The sequence below is a fragment of the Schistocerca nitens genome, chromosome 2, assembly GCF_023898315.1.
Source record: "Schistocerca nitens isolate TAMUIC-IGC-003100 chromosome 2, iqSchNite1.1, whole genome shotgun sequence".
Classification (NCBI taxonomy): domain Eukaryota; kingdom Metazoa; phylum Arthropoda; class Insecta; order Orthoptera; family Acrididae; genus Schistocerca; species Schistocerca nitens.
Window position 1 is genome coordinate 250,405,849 of NC_064615.1, and position 24,620 is coordinate 250,430,468.

The 24,620-nt window shown below is 38.6% G+C and overlaps 1 protein-coding gene across 1 annotated transcript in view; it reads left to right on the forward strand.

Annotated features, from left to right (window-relative positions):
* Positions 1 to 12,065, forward strand: part of LOC126235974 (serine protease inhibitor 88Ea-like) — a 32,863-nt gene extending 20,798 nt beyond the window's left edge. Inside the window, exons 2-6 of the mRNA XM_049944949.1 lie at positions 5,362 to 5,659; positions 7,921 to 8,205; positions 9,140 to 9,275; positions 9,513 to 9,745; positions 11,324 to 12,065. Of these exons, the coding sequence (XP_049800906.1) occupies positions 5,363 to 5,659; positions 7,921 to 8,205; positions 9,140 to 9,275; positions 9,513 to 9,745; positions 11,324 to 11,611 (1,239 nt within the window). The 5' untranslated portion in view covers position 5,362 and the 3' untranslated portion in view covers positions 11,612 to 12,065. The remainder of the gene's footprint in view (positions 1 to 5,361; positions 5,660 to 7,920; positions 8,206 to 9,139; positions 9,276 to 9,512; positions 9,746 to 11,323) is intronic.
* Positions 12,066 to 24,620: the final 12,555 nt, after the last annotated feature.

The following is a 24,620-nucleotide window of genomic DNA, read 5'->3' on the forward strand; positions in this document are numbered from 1 at the left end:
ATTCTAATGCGTCGGCGACCTTGTCCAACTTGCCTTATGTACTGACCTTTCTCTCTGTAGTGTACCCACAACCTACGAATGACACACGGAGAGGCGGTGGCATTTACAGCAATACGACCGAAAGTTCGTCCTTTTGTACCAAACAGACCGCCCTTGCTACTTGCACTGCATTAAGATGTCACATTGCATGTGCTTGGTTGAATACAATGTCCACAAACAAATGCCATCTGTGTACATCACTAAAAAAGACTGGGACACCGCTACTCTGCACTGTAGTTCATAACACAGCCAATAGATGGCAAATGATTTTAATTGTTGCCTACATTGAAAGCGAAGGTCCCAAGCCATTCAGTAAGATCACAGGTGCTACTTGTATCAAAATAGATATAAGATATCGGACGTTGATACACATGTTCCCTAATTCTTTTGAAAAGTGTAGTTTTATCATTTTTAAGTCGTTGCACTCACCTCAAAAGTCCCTCCTTTGGCAATTTACATTTCCTTAGCAGGGTATTTTGGTAGATACTGTGAGATCCAACAAATCTTTAAAGCTCAACGCATATCCCTTTACTCATGCTCGATGTTATCAGAAACATTTTGAAAACGTGTATGGGAGATATGTCGTGTTATGCGATGCGACTGTATATAAAGTCTTACTTGGATCCAAATCTCGTTAAACTCTTTTGTAAGGAAAACCACAATTGTTACAATGATCCGTTGATGCTTTAAATTAGGGGTGTAGAGACCTGCTTTAAATCAGGGGTGTAGAGAGACCTGCTAATGCCGCAAAAACGCAATATATACGAGGGAAACAAAAATAAAAAATCGTACGGAAAAAACGACATTATTGTTTACTTTCGTCGCAAAATGTTCAAATGTGCGTGAAATCTTATGGGACTTAACGGCTAAGGTCATTAGTCCCTAAGCCTACACACTACTTAACCTAAATTATCCTAAGGACAAACACACACATCCATGCCCGAGGGAGGACTCGAAAACTCCGCCGGGACCAGCCGCATTGTCGCAATAGGTTCGAGGCACTAATGTGTACGTTCATGAAGCCCCGTATATAGTGCAGAATGCACGAACCATAGACAACTAAACAATTACGTTCCCTGCAGCCTTACATGCGGCTCTTGTTGCCGCGACTGCATTGTAGCGCAAGTTCAGAAATTAGGTGCCTTGAGACAAGCTATTCCGATTTTCGATCCCCGTGCTCCGATTCCAAGTATACTGCCGTGGCTCATAAGAACTAAGTTCTATTACGGCCCACCGTCTCATTGCACGAACCATAGACAACTAAACAATTACGTTCCCTGCAGCCTTACATGCGGCTCTTGTTGCCGCGACTGCATTGTAGCGCAAGTTCAGAAATTAGGTGCCTTGAGACAAGCTATTCCGATTTTCGATCCCCGTGCTCCGATTCCAAGTATACTGCCGTGGCTCATAAGAACTAAGTTCTATTACGGCCCACCGTCTCATTTCCTGGAGGTAATGCAATATGAGTAAAAAAATTACAGGAACGAACGGCTTACCGGCATCCCTGCTTTAAATAGAGCGAAAGGGATCTGTCCCAAATAAGACTTTGTTCTGTCGCAAAAGATTGCATAACATGAATTTTTTAAAACTACGACTGCGAAATGGAGGCCACAAAAACAAAAGACAGCTTGGGTGTTCTGAAAAGCCCGATGTTCATTTCGCCCTTTTGTTGCCGTCGAATGAACCTAAAACTTCTTACTTCCCATAAGTCTGTTTTCCCGAGATCTGAGAAAGAGGGCGAAAAGACAACCAGTATCGACAGAATTCTCTGTTGAAACAGAGAAACGCACAACGCGAGAAAGAGCAAAAAGGAGCACCGTAGCAAATGGAGGCGAACACATGCTAATGCGCAGTCGCAAACAGTTCGCCAGTGTTCACCACAATTTGCATATATCTGTTAAAAAGGATTTACACAAGAAGGAATGGAAGAGAACACTAGATTACAAACATAGTCTATGAATGGTGCGTTATTGCTTTTTGGCGCCAATAACCACCACACAGAATACAACACTACACCGTTAGAGCCACGATGCAAAACTTTGGTATTCAGAGACGGTTATTTCGTATGTTGAGTGCGCTGTTTTGATCAAGTATCAAAATGGCGCGGAAAAGGAAGCATTTAGGTGTTTCAATTTGGACGTAAAACGTGAAACGCGTGGAGGTAGTGCACTTGAGGCTCTTGTTTTCTGTACAATAAGTCCAAAACTTTGGGCATATGTCGATATACACATTTCGCTGGTTTCTCGTTACAGTTGACGAGGAAATTTAAAAGCAGAACACTTCTTACCAATGACGAACAGAATTGGGGGAAAGGCTGACATTTACGCTCTTCGTTATTAAGAATTGGAGAAATTTACGTTTGTGATTGTTTCCCATTTCAAGAGCTGCCATATGTTAGTTTATTATGTATGAAGTGACATACGAAGCATTTAGAGGATTTTATTAATGAACTATAAGGAAGATAATGTCAACAAAACGCGATTAATTAAATATACATGCGACTCATCATATAGGCTACTTGATGAAATGTGTGGTAATGTTTGTTAGAGAGCAGATAGCGTGATGCTGGGTAAACAGTATTTATTATCAGAAATCTTTAAAGTAAGAGGAATATATCAACCGTATAATTAGATACCATGAATGTAAGGATGGTATTTATATTTCAGTTAGCATAAAAGGAACATAATCACGCTTGTTTACTTTCAAGGAAGATTATTGTTCTTTTCCAGTAAAAAGAATTACCAAGCTTGTGCTTGTTCACTACTTTCCTGCCTGATGCAAGTATCCAATGAATTTATGTTCTTTCTCACGTCCCCAATAGGACCTCTTAGTGCTTCTGCAATTTTCTGCCTAACTTTTTTTTTGTGGCGGCAGTCATGCTGTAGATCTGTTGGATCCCAGAAGCACATATGCCGTCTATATTCTTCTGTCAGAACATTACATAGTGCAATAGACGAGATATCAGACAGGACTTTTCTGTACTGCTAGCGATGAAGTGGAGAGGCTGCGAACTTCCTTGGATGGTTCACTAAAAGACCGACAACCAGCAGAAAATAATGAATGCAGATGAATGTGAACCGAACAAGACCAAATGCTGTTTGCTAATGCATACCTTGCGTTTACTCCATAGAGAGTCTCATTCGCTGTTGTAGTTTGCTTTGGTGTTGGGGGTGTGAATGAAAAAGATCACCCGTAACAGACTAAGTATAGCAATAAAATGCCAGGGGCGTTACACTAAACTCAGCACCAACACCATTTGCTTCCTATTACCCAGTGTGCCTTCTGTCCCTCTGTCTCTGCTGATGAACAACTGAAACTCACTCATCTCATATATCAACAGTTCAGCTACTGTAAATCCGCCACCTTTGTCTCCCTTGATCAAGAGAAAGCTTATGACCGCATATGGCATTCCCCTTTTCAAACTCCAGACTTACTCACTTCCACTCAACTAGGGTATACCTCCCTTATTACATCCTTTGTCTCCAATTGCTCACTCTATGTCATTGCTAACAACTCGAATTCCCTTACCCCATTACAAGCGTGTCCAAAGGTTCCATTCTCTTCTCTCTTCTTTACCTCTTATACACTGCTGATATGCCAGAAACACCCCCTCCTGTCCGCCTCATTCAGTATGCTGATGACACCGCTCTCCTCACCCTATTGTACAGAAATCCCAATGATCCCTCCAAATCCACCATAGTTAGTTTATCTCCTGTTGTAACCAATGGCTTCTTAAGATTAACCCCTTCAGAACTCAGGCAATAATTACAGGACACACCACATGCACCTTTTGTCTCCACAACTTCTACTTCATCATTTACGACTATTCTATCTAGCTAAACACACTAAAATACCTTGGACTAACCTTCAACAGGCAACTAATATGGAAATCTTACCTCCTAAACATCCAACAGGAAGCCCACAATAGACTAAAAGTACAAAGTGGCTGGACTTCACCCCTTCACTGTGCTCGGCACCTATAAAATGATCCAACCCAACCTTTGCTTTGTAAATGTTGCATGGATCTCTGCTGCATCCAAGTTCTATCAGTCCCTCCAGATCCTAGAATGCCATGCACTCCACCTCACTTTGTGCATCCATTTACCTTCCCCCACAAGGACACTTTACCAATATATCAAATTCCAACCTCTCCTCACTCGCATTGAACACCTCCAAACAATCTGCACCATCCGCAAGCTCGACTCCAATAATCATATCCTTACCCCCCCACTTTTCAGTCCTCTTATACTGCCACATGTTTACAAACACATTCCACCACCCATACACGTACACATACTCTTCCAAAGAAATTTCAGCTATCCCCCCCCCCCCCCCCCCGAGATTATGAACTCCACCTCGATATTTACCCATCCTACCATCTGTAAGCCCACCCAATGCGTTCCACCTCATCAAGGCTTCCTCTCCCTCCCCTCCTCACGTTTCCTTCCCCCCTCCACCTTTATTCTGCCCTCTGCCTTTCTTTCCTGAACCCCTTCTTCCCAACAACTATTAGCATCACAAATTCCCCCCTCTACTCCACTCCTTCTTCTATCCCAGCAGCCACTCTTACCCCATAATTGCTATGCACTAGCCCTTCATCCTAATACCACCACATTCCTATATTCCTCACTAGCTAACTTTTCCCCCTTCAACAAAAGACTCCTTAGCTCAGGGCTGGTCCTTCCAATTCTTAATGACAGGAAATTGCTTCTTTTAAACATTAGGTTTCGGCATCAAGTTTTAAATGTACACTTCTGTGTCTTGTTCCACCTTTTGTTGCTACTGCTTCTAACTACCAGTGCAAGAGGTCATATCTCTCATATATCTAAAAATTTCAGTTTAATTTCTCACCTCTAAAAAGTATTAAAATTCAATGTAAATGTCCCCCCTGTTTGTTTGTTTCTTTATCATCTCATTTAATTTTTACTGTCAGTTGGTTGAGGAGCAGGTTGCCTATACAGCTGACAGTTCCCCCAACCCCTCCCCTGCTCATATGGGTTATTGGGGTGAAATAAATAACGGTAAAGGAAAAAAGGCAGTAAACTCACTTGCCCCGAGTGGTAGAGTGAGACAAGAAAGCTGTGTGGGTAAAAGGAACTCTGGAACATATTTGGCCAGTCAATCGATCATTGACATCACTGACCCACTCACCACTTGGTTGACAACTGATTCACTTCCAAGCATGTGACGTGCACCAACATTGACTACTTGAGTTTGACCAGAATGTTGCTCTTGTAAAACATGCTTTTTGCAGGAGGAAGTGCTGCACACACAACCTGAAGATGTGTTGATTACAGTTGTGTGTGTTTTTTGTTCTGGCAGGATGTGGTGGGTGTTTACGCTGAGCTGTTTGATGGCGGTGGTGGCGAGTGCACGGGGGCAGTGCTTGACTGCAGATGACACGGCGGTGGGTGCGGGCCGCGAGGACCGGCGCGAGCTGTCGGCAGGCCAGCAGGCGTTCAGTGTGGCACTGCTGCAGCAGTTAGCTGCCACACTGCCTGCCTCCAACCTCTTCTTCTCGCCCTACAGCACGCACCAGGCACTGCTGCTTGCATACTTCGGTGCTGCCAACCAGACCGACGCCGCACTCCGACGTGCTCTCCGTGTCCCCCAACAGCAGGTGGGTCCTCCTTCACTCTCTTGTCCTCTTATACTTGCTTGTACTCAGATCACTCTTCAGAGAACCTGCCTCCATAGCTGAGTGGAGCAGTTTGGCTTGACAGCTTCCAAAGCCACCTTACTGCAATTTCTGAGTAATAGTATGGTGCTAACAGTCATGGGAGTCATTGAAGTGCAATAGATACATTTTCCTACTAGAGCTGGTGGCTGATAATAAGTAAACATTTCCTAAAGATTTTGTTTGTTATTCAAGTATCCAGTTCAAGTGGGTTGGCCTTTGAGCTGCAACACATTAGCTGGGTGGACCTACAGGTGCCAGGTAGGGGAGACCTCGTGTATTGTGGAGCTACTGCTGAGTATCTCATATAAGCAGCTTATACGAGATACTCAGCAGCAGGTCCAGACTGGGTGATCCAGGTAATTTGGATGTGCCCATCATTTGAGAAGTTTTACTGGGATTCATCAGTTATCCGAATACCAATGTATACTGACATGACATAACCTTTGGTACACTGCAAGCTGAATCCCTAAATAATTGTCTTGTACCACCCAATTTCTTATTTTGTGCATTCTCTTGACGAGCACAAAATGTGCAGTAGAGATCTGTGTGGGCAAGCTTGGCAGTTAGTAATCACACAGTGAGTGTTACGTTGCTAACACAGCACCTATGTGGCTTTGTCACTGACTGACACTAGGGTAGTCCTTTTCAGATGTTGGGTCATGCAGTGGTCTGGGATACAAAATTAACTGATACCCTTTGTCTTGAGAATGAAATCCCTTGGTGGGCTGTACAGTATTTATCCATAAAAGTGCCTATTCCCAAGAACTCAAGGCAACGGGTATTTTACAGTAGAGTTAAAGGGTGCAGCAGATGCAATGCAAAAGCACTCTTGGCAGTGCTTTGTCCATTGTGGTGAGAGAAATCATACCGGCTCAAGTACTTTTTTCGGAAGGGATAACTGCTGCGGCGGTCATTTGACATGTCGGACCACACACGTGTTCCCTGCTTGTACCATAGCTGTACCATATGCTCTGTTGCAGGGGGAGGGACAAGGGTAGTAGTGGGGACCCCTTTGTGAGGTAGGAGAGATGCAGTTGAACAGCTGAATATCCTTAACATATCTTGCAACCTGCAGCTAATGAGTCTACAAACTACTGTATTAACAGGTTATGCCAGTACGACCAACAATTCAACAAATATAAATCTCCATGGTCAATAACTTCTTAGTAGAGTATCATAAAAGAAATGATCACATAAATGAGTAACCAGACAAAGCAAAACAATTCTAATCTGTACTTCCAAAAGGAAATTTGATAAAAAAAGGCATGAAAAAGGTAAATAGCTGACAATGTAAGTAAAGAATATTTGCAATGTGCAAATTATGTGTCAACCTTCTGAGAACATGTTCATCATCATTATCTAAGTAAAAAATTCTTTTCTCCTTATTCCGCATCTTTCCAAAATAGTGAAGCTGTAGGAGGTACTAGTAGTTACATTTTCCCCCTCTTTCTTTATTCTATTGATTGTTCATTTCATGCAACCCTCCGAAGTATACTTTCCAGTGAGGCTTTCACTTGCTTGTTTGTGTCTTCTGACAAAACTTTAATGGCACTGCATATAAGCTCAAATGCCTGATTACAAAGAATTGTCCCTGCTCCTACAGTGTACAAAGGTTACAGTGCCATGCTATGGAGTAAAGAGAACATTCAAAGTGTGCAGGTCAAGTGAGGCAGCCACTCTTTTGGAACAAAGGGACGGGATCAACTAGCAGTTAGGATGAGAATGTGTTTCTGTGTAGGGGCAAAGTTATATTGCACGAACTCTAGCTGGTTCAAATTTTGGCAGTGGAAGAAATTTTCAATACCAGAGGAGAGCTCATGGCATACAGTTACCAATCACCTGCCTTTTATCAAGTGTCCCAAGTGCAGTGAAAGGTTCTTGGGGTTAAAAAAAATTAACTATAACCCTTTATGTTTTTAAATATCTACAAATTTCTTAACCAGGCAAGACAGAAAGCTAAAGACCCTCCACAAAGAAACATAGGAGGATGTAGGCAGAAATGACTGGAAAAAAAGGTATTCCCTCCCAATTACACTCTCACATAGCTACAGTCAGCAGACCCATGTTCACAACTGTAGTACTAAGTGAGACACTGACAATGCTGAATGCCCATTATGATTGTATATCATGCAAAGTGTATTGTTTTGGTCAAATGATATTATTTAACAAGTAATGTAATAAATTACACTGTATTGTTACAGAGTAAAGCAGCAACATGGCAGGCCTACAGACTAGAGAAGTTCCTTCGCAATTTCAACACTTCGGATGGCCATCTCTTCACCAGCTCAAACAGGGTATACATCTCCAACAAGCTGAAGATGCGGCCGTGCCTTGCAGAGAAATTTGACACTGAACTTGCATCCATTGACTATGAAACCAATGTGGAGGCGGCACAAAAAGCCATCAATGCTTGGGTTTCTGAACAAACACATGGACAGATAAACAACCTCATACAAGGTCTTTCTCCAGCTTCTACTGTTACACTGGTAAGCAGTCACAAATACCACAACTAATTCATTTCATTCTACTAGGCCATAACAGTTCTTAGCTGTGAATTTATTTGCGCCAGTGTTGTATTGTCTGGCTTCCATATTTTGTAACAGAAATTTTGCATTGGGATGTGACTATTATGCAAAACTTCCCCCTCTTGTGATTAATGTGGTCCCACATCATTCTCTCGTGCTTCCCATCAGTTAATTTCCTTTTTTATCCTGTTATATTACATCCTAAATTTTTCGTCTTTCTCCAGTCACCCACCATACGTAGTATGTAGTTTGTTCTGTATATCATACATTAAAATGTGTTCCTGGTCATAAACATGCTATTTAAATCACACGTCAAATAAGAAAATTGTAAATTGATATTAAAAAATTATGAGGCAAAGTTGCTGACCACTTCTTACCTTCAAGAGGCAAAATTTCAGTACTGCCAATAAACCTATAAAGTTACTTAAACTATCCTAGCTTTTGTAACTAATAGTTCCTTCCTCAGAGAGGACAGAGGGATAGGTTGGGGTACCTTAAAAAGGAAGGCAGGTCACTCAGACCCCTTGCTGAGAGAAGCCACATGTTATGAGGACAAAGGTAGGCAAAGATCCTAGTCTAAACTTGTCCACATAACAGGTGGGTACTTCTCATGCTCTTTTCTCTGACTCTGATAGTTTTTAAACTTTTATTTGTCAAGCAGTTTCCTTAACTCTTGTAAGGTGTGGTTACCTGCAGCTGTGGACCATACTTTTTGTCATTTTTTAAAACATAAATTGTTTACTTTTTAAGAGTTGAAAGTGAAAATAATGTACTATAATATCTTATATATGTTTGGAAATTAATTCTGAAATATGTACACCAGTAGCAATTAAAAAATAAGATAAATTTTTAAGATATAGTTCTGCATTTAAGTAAATGTTTAATTGCATTCTAGGTGAATGCTGCATATTTCAAAGGAAAATGGCAGTCACAATTCCAGCCTGAAAACACCCACAAAGAAGTCTTTCATATCTCACATTCAAAACAGGCTTTGGTTGAGATGATGAAACAAAAAGGAACATTTAACTACAGTAAGTTATTCCCTGTTTATACATGTACTCTCTTTATTCGAGGCACTAAATTCATTCCAAAAATGTAAGAATGATACAGTCAACATCTGAGAAATTGTTGTGTTTCCAGAAATATATGTTATACCTGTGACATAAAAAAATAAATGCTGTTCATTTTGTACCATAGCTTCATCACATGACTTTTCGGAAATGCCCTATGTGAAAATATATTTATCTAGCTTTTTTTTTTTTTTCTAGTGATTTCTGAAAGGCTAGGAGCCCATGTGCTGGAACTGCCATACAAAGGAGAGGATATTAGTATGTTCATTCTCCTGCCACCATTTCTAAAGAGCAATGGTGTGGATGCAATAATTAAGCAGCTGGATGTGGACAGCCTGAGGGAAATCACAGAACAAGATGCCATGTACCCACAGACTGTGGAAGTTGAAATACCAAAATTCACTGTGGAAAGCCGAATTGAAATGCAGCAGGTAAGAATATGTTGCTGTGTTATCATAAATTTAACTTTAATTATAACTGTATAAAAAAGAACGCAGAAACGTCAACAGACAAAAGTTAGTTGAAACTTGTGTTTGTATAAAAAGGTTGATCCACAAAGCATACAACTACTGCCACTATTGTTTAGCAAATGACCTTGCCAAGAACTCAAGAAAATTGTGGTCCTGTGCAAAATCACAAAGTATGCTGAAGGCTTATATTTAATCACCCAGTGACCAGTCTGGTGCAGTAGTGAAGAAAGGAAAGTAAAATCTGAAGTTTTAAATGCCACATTAAAAAAAAAATATTCACTTGGGAGGATCATACAGAAAATCGACTGAAAGAGTTGTAAATGAATAAGTTGCCAGGTCTGGATGTAATTCCACTTTGGTTTTACAGTGAGGATTCTTCGGCATTGGCCTCTTACTTGCACTTGTAATGAATCTCTCGCAAATTTGTAATGACTGGAAAATGGTACTGGTGTCTCTTTTGTATAAGAAGGGTACAAGACTGGGCCCACACATTACAGACCAATATCATTTTTAATTTGCTGCAGAATTCTTCAAATATTCTAAGCTCAAATCTAATAAGTTTCTTTGAGACATAAAAGCTTCTGTCCACAAACCATCATGACGTTAGAAACTGTCACTCATTCAGAACTCAGCTTCCCTTTTGTCGCACTATATCCTGTAAAGCAAGGATGTAGGGCAACAGATCGATTTCATGTTCCTATATTTCTGGAAAGCAAAGGTATGAGCATACAGAATAGATCCTTAGATATGTGAGTGGCTCGAAGGCTTCTTAACTAATAGAACCCAGTACTTTCGTGTGGAAAGTAAATGTTCATTGGAGAGTGTTTGAGATCCCGACCAGGTCAGATTAAAGGAAGACAAACCAGTTCAGAGGCATGCTGCTGGATTTGTTATTGGTAGGTTTGATCAACACATCAGTATTACAGAGATGCATCATGAACTCACATGGGAATTCCTGAGAGAAGGGACATTGTTTTAGAGAAATATTAATGATAAAAATTTAGAGAATTGGCATTTGCTGCTGACTGCAGAACAATTCTACTGCCACCAATGACCATCTCACATATGGACCACAAAGATAAGAGAAGAGAAATTAGAGCTTGTATGGAGGTATATAGATAGTCGTTTTTCCCTCGCTCAGTTTGTGAAATGAACAGATGCCCTCTGCCGTGCACTGTAATAGTGGCTTCCGGAGTGTTGATGTAGATGTAGATACCGCTAAACCAAACAACAGAAATTATCAGGAATTTGAAAATATTTTATGTCTTTTGAAAAAAAGAGATTGATAGGCAGCAGATTGAGCTTACAAGCATGTTAAAGTTGTTATTCCACAATCAACATTTCTGTACTGCATTGGAGCTCTTGAATAAAAATAGTCTATTACATACTTTAGGTACCCAGTATACATTATTCTTACATGCAATTATTTCTGTTTAAGTGCTTTAATACTTCAGCATTAACCACTGATATATTTCTAGGTGTGTGTAAAGAGCAGATGCAGTGGCGGTTATTCATTTTTATTTTTATTTTTTTTTGCAGGTTTTTAAAGCCCTTGGAGCAGGTGATGCTTTTGAGAAAACTGCTGATTATTCAGGGTTTACTGGTAAACCTGAAGTGTTCTTTAATAGTGCCATACACCAAGCAAAGATAGAAGTGAATGAAGAAGGAACGGAAGCTGCTGCTGCAACAGCCATATTCCTCTTCCGTTCAGCAAGGCCTCTTAATCCAACAAAATTCGTGTGCAACCATCCTTTTGTGTACTTCTTGTTTGACCGTGTGTCACAAGCTGTTCTGTTTATGGGTGTATATAGGTCACCAAAAAATTAAAAGACTGATTCAGCAATCTCACTTTTGTCCTTAGTCACAAATGCCATTCTTCATTATTCTGAAAACCTCTGATCATAGCAGTGATTATAATGTGATAAGATCAGCTCTGTGTTAAGAGTGCAGACAGAAATGTATGTGAAGTACTGTATATACACAAAAACTTATGTTGTCATGACACTTTCTGTACAGTACATTACAAACTTTTTCGCATATTGAATGTACAGAGATGTACTTTAAAAAGACTCAAAATCTTTCTCTTTATGTGTTAAACTCCAAAGAAAATTTTCTAAGCTATTGTACAAAGAAATGGGAGAGTCTTACAACTTCCGTTTCAGTGGCATTGTTCTGGATGCAGAAACAATTTATTGTGATCTTGTATTTCAGTGTGTAATACTAAAGTGAAATGGCAACTACTTTACTTTAGAGAGAATTTGTAAACTGAGTTGGATATTTTCATCTGTATTTTATTTTTGTCATGCCATAGAACCACTAATACGTTCTCATATTTCTGTTAATAATCATAATTCATTTCATAGTTGGATTTCACATCCATTTATCATTATTCATTTCACAGTCATTATTCATTTCACAGTCATTATTCATTTCACTCATAATTCATTTCACAGTCACAATCCATTTCATATTCACAATTCTTTTATCTTTGTTGTATTTTTCACTTCAGTCATTTCACATTTCATTGTCACCGGTGTTTTTATTTATTTATATTTGTTAAACATAAACTATAAAATGTGGTGAAAAATGTTGTTATAAAAATTACAAAACACTACAGAAATTATTTTATTTTTTTGAAATGTTTTTCCCCTTTATCACAAATAGCATTTCAATTTCTTTTAAGCTTGAAAACAGAAGAAGAAATGCATGCTTGCAGGTGCACAGAGAGAGAGAGAGAGAGAGAGAGAGAGAGAGAGAGAGAGAGAGATTATTGTTGTTACTGGAAATGCAATAAATACATGTCCGTTGTGAGGCAATGCTCTTCTGTCATAAATATTTTTAATAACTTTTAGTTATATTTTGAATTAGTATCAGATACATGAAGCTTCTGAAAAAACAGACATCATACTATGTAATAGATAGGATGGTAATAAAGTGAATTCAGTGCCGATATTGAGTTTCTGAGGAGCTAATGAGACAAGATATATAGACTGGTTCCAGTTTTCAGGCCTTCCTTGAAACTTACTACAGTAAATAAATTAAGAAATGGAATTAGTTGCAGATAGTGTAATGCTGTGTAAGAGAAGCAGCCTACTTAGTATCAAAACATGTCTACAAAATAGGTGACCTTATTTGAACTTGTGCACTACAACCTATAGACAAGGATGAATTGCTGAAGGAAACTGTGCCCAGATCAAATTTTCATCTAGTAAAAACAAAACATAAAATTAGCACGAACCAAAGTAGTACATACGTATGTTTCCCAATTTCATTGTTTCCAGTAACAACTAAATACATTTATTAAAATTAAGGAAACAGTAAAATATAGGAGAAGCCTCTTTTTTTTTTCCACATAACTTCAGACCTTAACAAAGTAAGAGAAATACTAGCTTTTGTAAGTAAAAATAAAGTAAGTAAAAGTGCTTAGGAGTCCATATTGACAAGAATTTAAACTGGAGAAAAACACATTTTGGAACTCCTAAAACAATTTAGTTCAGCCACATTTAAACTAAGAATCACTGCAAATCTTGGGGTGAGAGAAATAAGTAAGTTGACATATTCTGGATATTTTTATTCAATACTGTCACATGGGATAAAGTTCTGGGGTGATTCTTCAGTAAGTAAGAACGTCTTCATTATGGAAAAACATGCTGTGAGAATATGTGGTGCTCACCCACAGTCACCTTGTAGATATCTGTTTAAGGAGTTGGACATTCTGACTACTGCTTCACATTATATTTATTCCCTCATGAAGTTTGTTGTAAATAATCCACTACAGCTCTGGAGGAAAAATGAGACACATGATTACAATACCAGAAGGAAAAATGACATTCATTACTCTACGTTAAGGCGGTGTTTGAAAAAATGTACAAATTAATTTGTGATGTGAATGTATAATGACGTGTTCCACATCATTACAATCTATCATGCAAGATGATGGAATATGTTACTAACTAACTAACTTTCCTACAAAGTTTCATGTTCTACCTACTTCTCTTGCGTTAAATGCCCTTACTAAGGATTGCTTTTAAAATGTAGTATCTGCACATATTGTAATAAACTTTTTAATCAATTTCCAAAACAGCTATACTAGATAAGATGCTGATTATATTTGAATAAGCATCCAACTGGTTCACAGCAAACAAATTAATAGAGGGAGGTGTCTGTACAATGGTGACAAATGATTAATTGCTCGTGGTAACTAGATGGATGGATGAATGGCTCTATGGGAAGGGGGTAATATGGGTGTCACAAGCTATATAAAGACTCATAGAAAGGTTGTGAAGTTCTTTTTATGGACATTAGGTTTTTTACGAAATGGCAGATTTAAGTTGGGTAATGGAGGATTGAGTTATAGGAGATAAGCAGTAGAGGGGCTACATATCATAGGATGGTTAAGTTTGACTACAGATTTATGAATCAGAAGTGGAAATTGGTTTACGTTGTGTCGGGAAATGATGAGAAGTGTAGGGAGGGACAGTGGAAGAGGTTTGTCACTGTCTTCATTTAGTTGAGATTTGGGACACAGTGACATTTTGCTGTTTAAATTAGTAATGCGTGGTGGAAATTTAAATACTTAGGATGTAATATATCACACAAAGACAGACTTAATTTCAGTATAAGAAAGAGGATTTTATCTCAGTGAAAGGTAATATGAGAAGAACCTTACACAGGAGAGTAAGAAAAGAAACTTCTGAAATTTCACAAAACATCATCATCCCCAGGTGGAGCTGGAGATCAGTTAACAACAGAAAAAGACACACTAAGCATCAAGAGTGCAGAAATGAGACTTCTCACAAAACAAGATCAAATGTGAAAAACAAATAAGAACACAATTAGAATTATCTCTAAATGAAAAAAAATGATGATTATGGAAGGAAATGGAAAGAACATATCTATAGAATGACAAAAGTACCAAAAATACCACACAAGTACAGGACAAGGAAAAATAGGGAGAACCAAAAACAAGTGGGAGGACTTTGATAAATTTATAAGTAGATGGGACTGGTAAAGCCTAATTTGTACATGAGATATTGGTGGTGATGATGACGATGATGATGATGATGGGGGAGTTGGGAAGGATATGAAAACTGAAGTATACCCATGTCCTACAGTGATATTAGAGCTAATGAGTCAGATGAAGAAATTTTAGAGTTGACAACTTTTATTTTGCACTTCGAATTAGTTTGGCGTGGAGTACATTCAATAAGTGATTACAGATGCTTTGGCATCATCGTATCAAGGTATACATTTTTAATGTTAACCTCTTGTTACTGATGGTCCAAGTTTGCATCAGTTACTTCATAAAACATGAGCTTCCTATTTGGCTATTTATTCAAATGAGCAATGTTTTCATGCTCTTTGTACCCAGATAATATACTTCTATTTAGCCATCACTTCTATTCCCTTAGCCTGTTGAATGAAAATGAGAATATATCAAGCAATTCATTAACAGCGAAACAGGTGTTGATAGTTTGGAAGAGAGGAACCCACCCTGGGGCTGTTACGAGGTGCAGAATATGAGGAGAAGAACATGGAGTTCAAGCATTTGCAATGAGTAATGGGATTTGGAAGAAGGAAAAATTTGAACAAGGATGACAAACCTGAGCATGTTAGCTACATAAAGAAAGTGTAAAAGTAGGCATAGGATGGTATTTGAGGCAGTCATGTGGATGGATTGAAGGTCCAGGGTTGGTTGCAGTTGACAGGAACATGTGAAAGGCAATGAAGCAGAAACAAGAAAATCAGGGAGAGATAATTGAAACTGAATAAATTTGGATACTAAATAGGAAACCAAAATTCCTTGTACAATAAACATTTTTTCTTACAAAGTGCCTGAGTTTGAAGTGCTCATAAGAGTCAGTGAAGCTCACTTAATACTAGGTCAGAAAGCTGGTTGAAACCTGAAACTGATAGCAGTGAGATTTTTGGGGAAAATTTAAGTGTATGTCAAAAGGGTAAGCTAAAGGAAATTGAAGTGATATATTTGTCCCAGTAGATAAGACACACAAAATCCACCAAGAGAGAAATTAATGCTGCATGTGAGATTGATTGTGCAGGATTCAGTATCAGGGGTGGACATAATATCGTAACTGGCCTTTTTGTCACCCACCAGATTCATCTCATGATGTAACAAAAACTTTAGGAAAAACCTCAGTTTGCTTGTACATAGAGTCCCCAATTGTAATGTTATTACTGGTGGAGACTTCAATCATCCATCAAACAACTGGGAAAATAACAGTTTTGTTAGCAGGGGACTTGATAAGACATCCTCTGAAACATTAATAAATGCCTTCTCTGAATAGATAGCTTGGAACCCCACTCATGATAGTAATATATTGGATCTAATGGCAACAAATGGACGTGACCTCTTTGACAATGTCCACATCAGAACTGGTACCAGTGACCATGAAACAAATGTAGTAACAATGATTACCAAAGTAAAAAAAAGAAAACTAAAACAAGCAGAAAGATATATATGGTCAATAAACTAGAAAAAAATCAGTAGTGTCATATATCAAAGAGGAACTTGAAAATTTTCAACAGAGGGCAGGAGCATGCAGGGAAGTTATGGTTTAAGTTTAAAAGAATAGTTGACCATGCCCTGAATACCTGTGTCCATTATAAGGAGTGGTCCATTTGAATTGACAGGGTGAAGCAGTTATCTGGAGAGTGAGACAGTCACTATCATACATTGGTGCCAAGTACCACTTTTTTTATGACATGTTATCATGACAGGTGAATACTATTTCATTGTTATGTATTCTTGGAAACTTTTCATGAAAATATCTGTCTATTGTAGACAATATCTATATGTGTTGTTCATGTGGCTTTGCTATGTGATAAGTTTTGGTAGTACTAAATGTTTCTTTAATTGTGGTTATAGAGTAAGAATGTCCACTGTAATGGACACTGAGACGTTGTGCCACATTTTCAAACACTGGTTCTGAGGCATCAGTGGCGATTTCCAACACACTTCTTGCTGTGAATGTTGCTAAATGGCATTATGTGACACATTATTATTATTATTTGTAAGCAAAATAGGTTCTATGTTAATACAATCATTTTCTTAAAGGATACAGATCATCAATGCTCAGTGATGAGACTTCTTTGCACAATCACAAGATGCACTGGGAGGAAAGTGAAAGGTAAGTGTGATACCTTCTTGTAAGTAATTTTCTACTGTCCCTGTGATTTCAGATTTTTTCCCCATGCTATTTTTCCAGATTTCAGGTCTGATGGACTCTAGGCTTTCTTCTCACCCACACAGGCTGCAAAACACAATGAGAAGCAGATCATGGACTATTTTCAGCAACAGTTTGACTTGGCCTTTTTTAAGGAAATGCCTGAATTTACCTCAGCAGTCCAGAGGCTTTACTAGAGTCATACAGAAGGAACACATGTGTTCTTTGATAGATATTTTACCTCCGTTTCTTTACTGGGCTCATTGGCTGGGGGGAAAAACCTTTGCTTGCCATTGGAACAATAATAAAGTCAAGAGTACGCAGGGCAGTCCATCTGACAACAGACTTGATTCTTGCAAATTAGGGACATGGATCTGTTGACAGTGACAAAAGACAAACTAATTTCCTATTACCCAAATTTCTATTGTAAAATTTGTATGCCCAAACACCAGTCATAAATGGATTGACTAAGACTGGGAAGCAAACTATGAATCAGTGCAAAAGGTGGCCAAAGAAAGATGGGAGATCATTCAGGTTCCCTGTCCAGCAGTAATCAGCTACTACAATAAAAATATGGGTGGCACGTACCTAATTGACAGGAAATGTGTGTTTACAGGATCTGCACCAGAACCAGAAAGTGGATGTAAAAACTATTTTTCACTTCATAGATCTAGGAATTGCAAACAGTTGGATTCAGCACAGGATTGACAGAATTAGGAATGATAAGCCAAAGGAGAGTATACTGCAATATCTTGATTTCTATCTAAGAATTTCAGAGCATTTTTTAAATGCCAAGAGGAACAACATTCTGAAGAAGTACATGAGGACTCAGCTCTGTAATATTGCTTATATGCAGTCTGGGTATCAACGTAATTACAAAAATCTTTTAGCTTAAAGAATATACTATGTCAATAATGAAGTGTGGTTTCAGACCACATAAAATCAGCTGCTACATTGGTGAGAGAGAAAATTGTACCGAGCTTTCCACAACAATAGTACTAAATTCTACTATTCTTGAATCTCTCTCTCTCTCTCTCTCTCTCTCTCTCTCTCTCTCTCTCTCTCCCCCCGCCCTCCCCCCCTTTTGACACCATCAAAAATGTGAACATGAAATATTTGTTTTAGAATTAACTGGCTTAGATGAAAATTTTATGACCATGAAATTTCAAAATTATAGGCATGTAAACCTCTATTCACTGACAGATTGGACTACATTAAGATGAAACAAGCAGTTCAATGTAATAAACATAAATGACAGTCATCTCAATGAGATAGCCACAACGCAGCTGTGCAAATTGTGATCAAGCCAGCTAACTTTTCTCCCAAAAACTCACCATCTGATCAACTACATGAGCTATAGAAAAATCAACCTTTAGTTAGCATGTTATGGTACTGAAATGAAGAGATACATTTATTTTCCTACTATTTGAGAACACTTTCATGGACAGTTCATATCAACAATTCAAGCAATAAGAAGCAAATGAAGTAACAAAATTTCCAGAGATTCTTTTTACTCATGGAAACAAAAAAACAAAATCAATCAGCATTATAAAAGAACTACATGAATATGAGATGTGTATTTATTTAAGTATCATGTGATTTCCTCACTCAGTGGAAACATATAATTCTCCATTTGACCAAATATCATTATTCACCCGAGATGAATTACGCATGTCAAAATTGAAAAAAATTATTGTGACATTCCAGCTCTTAAAAGGTGAAGATTATTGGCATTATAATCGTGCTCACCTACTGTAACCCATTTGCCAGAAATGACTGAGTTTAAAAATAGCACGAGGTGCAACAACACTGGCTATATGATGAAAACCAAAATAAGGTGCCAAGGCTGTTCAGCTTTCCTGTGTCTAACAACACAGAACAACTGCGTCTCTGTGTGTCACCAGAAATAAAATTATCACAATTTACGTTCTTTTTTTTTTTAAAAAAAATTACAAACAGTGTATGATACAAGTGAACTATATTTTGTTAAGTAAACTATCAATAAAATTACGTTTTTTTACATTTTTCACTTTCTTTGTAATGCGTACTTGTATGTCATAAAAAGGATAGACTGTTACTCACCAAATAGCGGAGATGTTGAGTCGCAGATAGAAACAACGAAAAGACTACAAATACATAAGCTTTCAGCCAGAAGGCCATCTTCTAAAATAGACAACATACACACACACATTGATGCAAATGCACCTCACACACATGACCGCTGTCTCTGGCTGCCATCACCAGACTGCAAGCAACGGCTTGCAATGGGAGAAGCAGTGTGAGTGTTGGGGGTAAGGAGGAGGCAGCAGCGGGGAGGGGGTGGTAGAGGGGGTACAGATGGGGGACAGTGAAGTGCTTTTTGTAGGAGCATACAGGGATGAGGTGGAGAGAGGGTAGGGCAGCTAGGTACAGTCAAAAGGTTAGACAGTGGGCAGGGGGAGGGGGTGGGGGAGGAGAAAAGTAAACAGATTGTGGGTATATGGGAACAGAAGGCTATGGAAAGGAAATAGTGAAGAGGATAGGCGGGTGAAGGACAATGACCAACAAAGGTTGAGGCCAGGAGGGTTACGGGAACATACGACATCAGTATTGCAGGGAGAGTTCCACCTGTGCAATTAAAAAAAGCCAGTGTTGGTAGGGAGAACCTAGATGGCACAGACTGTAAAGCAGTCATTAAAATGAAGAAAGTTGTGTTGGGCTGCTTACTCAGCAACTGGGTGGCCAGTGTTTTCTTGGCCACAGTTTGTCAGTGGCCATTCTTGGAGACAGACAGCTTATTGGTTGTCATGCCCATGTAGAACAAAGAACAGCGGTTGCACACATCCTCCCACCACCACCTACTCCAGTCCTGTCACAAGCATCACCCATCTCATCAAAGGCAGTGCTACCTGTGAAATCATTCATGTGATCTACAAGCTAATCTGCAACCACTGTGCTTCATTCTAGCTGGCAATGACAACCAACAAGATGACTGACCAGATGGATGGCTGCTGACAAACTGTGGCCAAGAAATAATTGGACCACCCCATTGATGTGCGTGCTGTCCAACATAACATTCTTCATTTTAATGACTGCCTCACAGTCTGTTCCATCTGGATCCTTCCTACTGACACAATCTTTTCTGAATTGTGCAAGTGGGAACTCTTCCTGCAATATGAGATCTGTTCAAAAAATTCTGTAACATTTGTAATTTCGTGCCATTGGTGTGTTGGAGCGAAATGTGGTTAGCATCCCTGCACAAGCCTGTGTTTAATGTGTAACTGCCAGAAATTTCATTGTTGTCTGTCTGTTAGTTATTGTTCAGTGCTATATTGAGTAGAACATTGTGTCACATAATTTGCGAATTTTGAGATGGCAGAATTAGAGGAGCAATGTGTCTGCATTAAATTTTGCACAAAACTCAAGAAAACCTTTACAGAGATACACCAAATGATGCAGGAAGCCTACAGTGTTGGGTACTTAAGCTGTACTTGGTTTTACAAATGGCTCACATGGTTTAAAAATGGCCAGATGGAAGTTAAAGATGACCCTCATTTAGGATGCCTTCGACATCTACCGAGGACACTCATTACAGGAACGTCAATGAAATTGTGCATGCCAATTGAAGACTGACTGTCCAAGAGACTGCAGAAGAATGTAACATTTCAGTTGGCTCATGTCATGAAATCCTGACACAGCATCTCGGAATGCATCATGCTGCCACCATGTTCGTCTCATGGCTCCTAAGTCAAGACCTTTACCTCACAATCTGTGAAGAGCTTTTACAGCGCACAGATGAGAATGAGCTGTTCCTTAAGAGAATCATAACTGGTGATGAGATGAGCGCCTATAGTTATGATGCTGAGACCAAGGTTCAATCTTCACAATGGGCCGGGAAAGATTTTCCAAGACCAGAAGAAAAAGCTCATCAGGTCAGGTCGAATGTCAAAGCCATGCTGATATTTTCTTTGAATTTGAAGGATTAGTTCATCATGAATTCATGCCACACGGAGAAACTCTTAATTGATGGTCTTATTGAGATGTGTTGCGATGCCTACGAGTAACCGTAAGAAGAAAATGGCCTCAAATGTGGTGAGATAGTTCATGGTTCTTGCATCATGGTAACACGCCTGCACATTCAACTCTGTTGGTGCATGACTGTTGCACAAAAAACGAAATCACTCTGCTGCCTCATCCTCCATACTCTCCAGACCTGGCCCCTACAGACTTTTTTTTTTTTATTTCCAAAGTTGAAAACCCCATTGAAATGGTGAAGATTTGTAATGATAGACAAGATAAAAGAAAAAAAAAGAAAATTCCTGCAATCCAACAAGAGGCATCCCAAGACTGCTTGTGGAAGTGGAAACGGCGTTGGGAATGGTGTATCAGTTGTGAAGGAGAGTATTTCGAAGGAGACCATGCACAATAAGTTAAAGGTAAGCATAGAAAAATTTTGTGGACAAAGTTCTGGAATTTTTGAACGGACATCATGTATCCTATGTTCCTGTAACCCTCTTGACCTGATTGTTCATTAGTCATTGTCCTTCACCCACGTATCCACTTCCCTGTTCCCACTCCACAGCCTTCTACTCCACAAGTGCACACACAGTCTGTTTTCCTCTCCTTTCCCAATCCATGCCCCCCCCCCCCCTCCCCACCCTCTGTCTATCCACTCAACTGCACCTAGTTGCCCTATCCCTCTACACCTCGCCCTCTGTATGCTCCCTCAAGCAGCACTTTACTATCCTGCACCACCCATACCCTTCTCTCCCTTCCCCTCCCTGCTCCAGCCTCCTCCTTACCCCCACCTCCCAGACTGCTTATCCCATCATGTACAGTTGCTAGCAGTCTGGGCTCGATGGCTAGAGACAGTGGTCATGTGTGTAAGCTGAATTTGCATGAATGTATGTGTGCACGTTGTCTATTTCAGAAGAAGGCCTTCCTGGCAAAAGCTTACATGTTTAATAGCCTTTTTGCTGTATCTGTCCATTGCTTAACATCTCCACTTTATGGTGAATAGCAGACTGCCATTTTCATAATATTTACATTATTCCATCCTGGATTTTCCATTGTTTGATTTTACTTATATTGTAGTGGACACTCCTGAAAATCATAAATTTTTGTGAATTCTCTTTCACAATCTTGTTTAATATGTACACCAAATCTGTTTCAAAACAATTCATGACAATTACCATTAGATTTCAGGAGGATGTTTTGTAGGAACTGGTATACTGACACACAAATGTCATCATGCTCTCCAAGTACTACCAGTGGGTTTATTTATTTTATTTTTTATTTATAATATCTTTATTCATTTAAGGGGCTCCGGAAAGGCTCAAAATCATGAAAAGTTCAATTTTTACTTTTTTGCGTTTTCTGAATCTGCAGAGTATTACCTTTTAATAGATATATAATTTATTCAATTCCGAAGACTACAACTATTTTTAATTTTTTTTTTAAATGTGTTCTACATGGGTGTGGCCCACTGTGGCGCTGTTAAACTGCCGTCAAATGGTGTTATTATTAACGTCCGTGTTCATCAGGTACATTTTAGTGATGTGAGATAAAGTATGTGTTGTGGCTAACCTGTGATGGTTCAATATATATCGCTGGTGTGATTGTCGATTGTTTCATGTTTATTTACTCTGTCGTTATCTCGAAAATATTTGTAATTAATTCTGTTTCTTGAGTCTCTGTTTTGTTGAAGTATAATAATGAGTAAAAGTAAAGTTATTAGAAATCCTCTGAAGGCTTTTAAGAAAAGGAGAAATTTTGGAAAGCCAAAGGTATGTGTTATTACTGTAAACAATAAAGACGATGAAAATCCCCAACATAGCTTGTGTCCCAAAGAAGAAGACAGTTGGTGTAAATATAACAAAGGATTGCTAACTGGTGAAGTGTACACTCATAAGCATAGTCTGCCTCATGCAATAATGGAGGTGATAAAACCTATTTTCAGAGACTTAGCAGCACCTGAACTGTTGAAAAAGTGTATTCACGGAAAAACTCAAAACCCCAATGAAAGTGTAAATAGTGTTATATGGTTGAGAATCCCCAAGACTGTGTTTGTTGGAATAGAAACACTTCACTTTGGTGTGTATGATGCTGTCGCGACTTTCAATGATGGCAACATTGTAAGGTGCAAGGTATTTAGAAATATGGGAATGAAGATAGGTTCTAACATGGTACGAGCGATGCTTGCTTTAGACAAGGAACGCCTTCGGGCTGCAGACAGGGCTGTAAAGAGTCTAGAAATACAAGCAAGAGTAAACAGGAGGAGGAACAAGAGGAAGCTGGAGGAGGAGTTTGCAGAGGATGAAGATAATCCATCCTATGGACCTGGAATGCACTAAAAAGTTAATCCAATCTTTGTCGCTCAATTCCCAAAACTTTTATTTTCTCATACTAATTACATGTTTTCTAAGGATCTTCCAAACATATTTGTTTCAAACATTCAGTAAATGTTACACAGTACCTTCTGCATAATTTAACACAGCCTTTTTCCAAAAAACTGTATATTTTTGAATATATAAATAAAAAATTGCAAAAAAATATTGTAAATTTTCATTACAATTGAAAAAAAATCATCTTTAATAACTGAACTAAAATTTTGTAAAATCCCTGTGTTAAGTTGTAGCCCATATTCCAATAAATAATCTGTAAAAAGTTCAACTTCCTAACTCAAATACTTTGTGAGGAAAGATGTAATGTTATTTTAAGATTGCAAGTATAGGGCGTTCCGGAGCCCCTTAAGGAACATCTCAGAATGACATGGGATTTTCCAAGATAATAAAATTCAAATCAACAGGTTAAAATATACAATTCTTACGTCACTTCACCCGCCTGTCCTAATACCTCTTGGATATGACCAAATTCCAGTACTCGTCTTCTGCTCTAAAGCATCAAACTTTGGACAAAGTGAAGAAGGCATAGCTGAATAAATGGTACTCAGTTTTTTGCTGATTAAGTTTTGACAATAGTCTCCCAGGCTGCTGCTTCTTCTTCTTCTTGTGCAAGCTTGTAAAAATATGTTCTGGTAGTAGGTTTAAGTTGACGTTTGTGTTCATATAAATAGTCTTGGCCATGATGTCATTTTCCACCAGATGGTTTATCTATAGGTTCTGATACACTTTCACAATTGATTGCAATATTCACATATATTAGTGACAACAGTTTATAGAGCAACCCTTTAACGCACATCCGCTTTTGTGCATCTCTGACAACCACTTGCATCATTTGCATTGGTATGTCAAAGACCTAATAGAACCTCCAGGTTTAGGCTGGAACTGTTATTCTGGTTTTTGTTTATACATTTTTGAGACAGATTAGTGTCATTTTAAAAACTAGAAAAATATGAAATATGCGAGTTGAGAACAACACTCACACTAACTACTGGTAATTTTTTATGGTAATGTGATGTTTATACTGTGTTGTCAGTGGTAAACTTAATTTGATCTGGGCATATTTTCCACTCTGATTGTCAAACAGGTGTTTTGCAGTTTTGTATTTTCTTTGAATAGGTTAGATATGTTTTATGTTCCTTATCAGGATTTACAAACAATAAAAGTAATTTTGGTTTGAAAAGTTTTGAGAATCAACTATGCTTTTGAATTCAAAATTATGACCCTATTTTATACTTCAAATTTGGCTATTTTCTATTTGGGATAGAACTG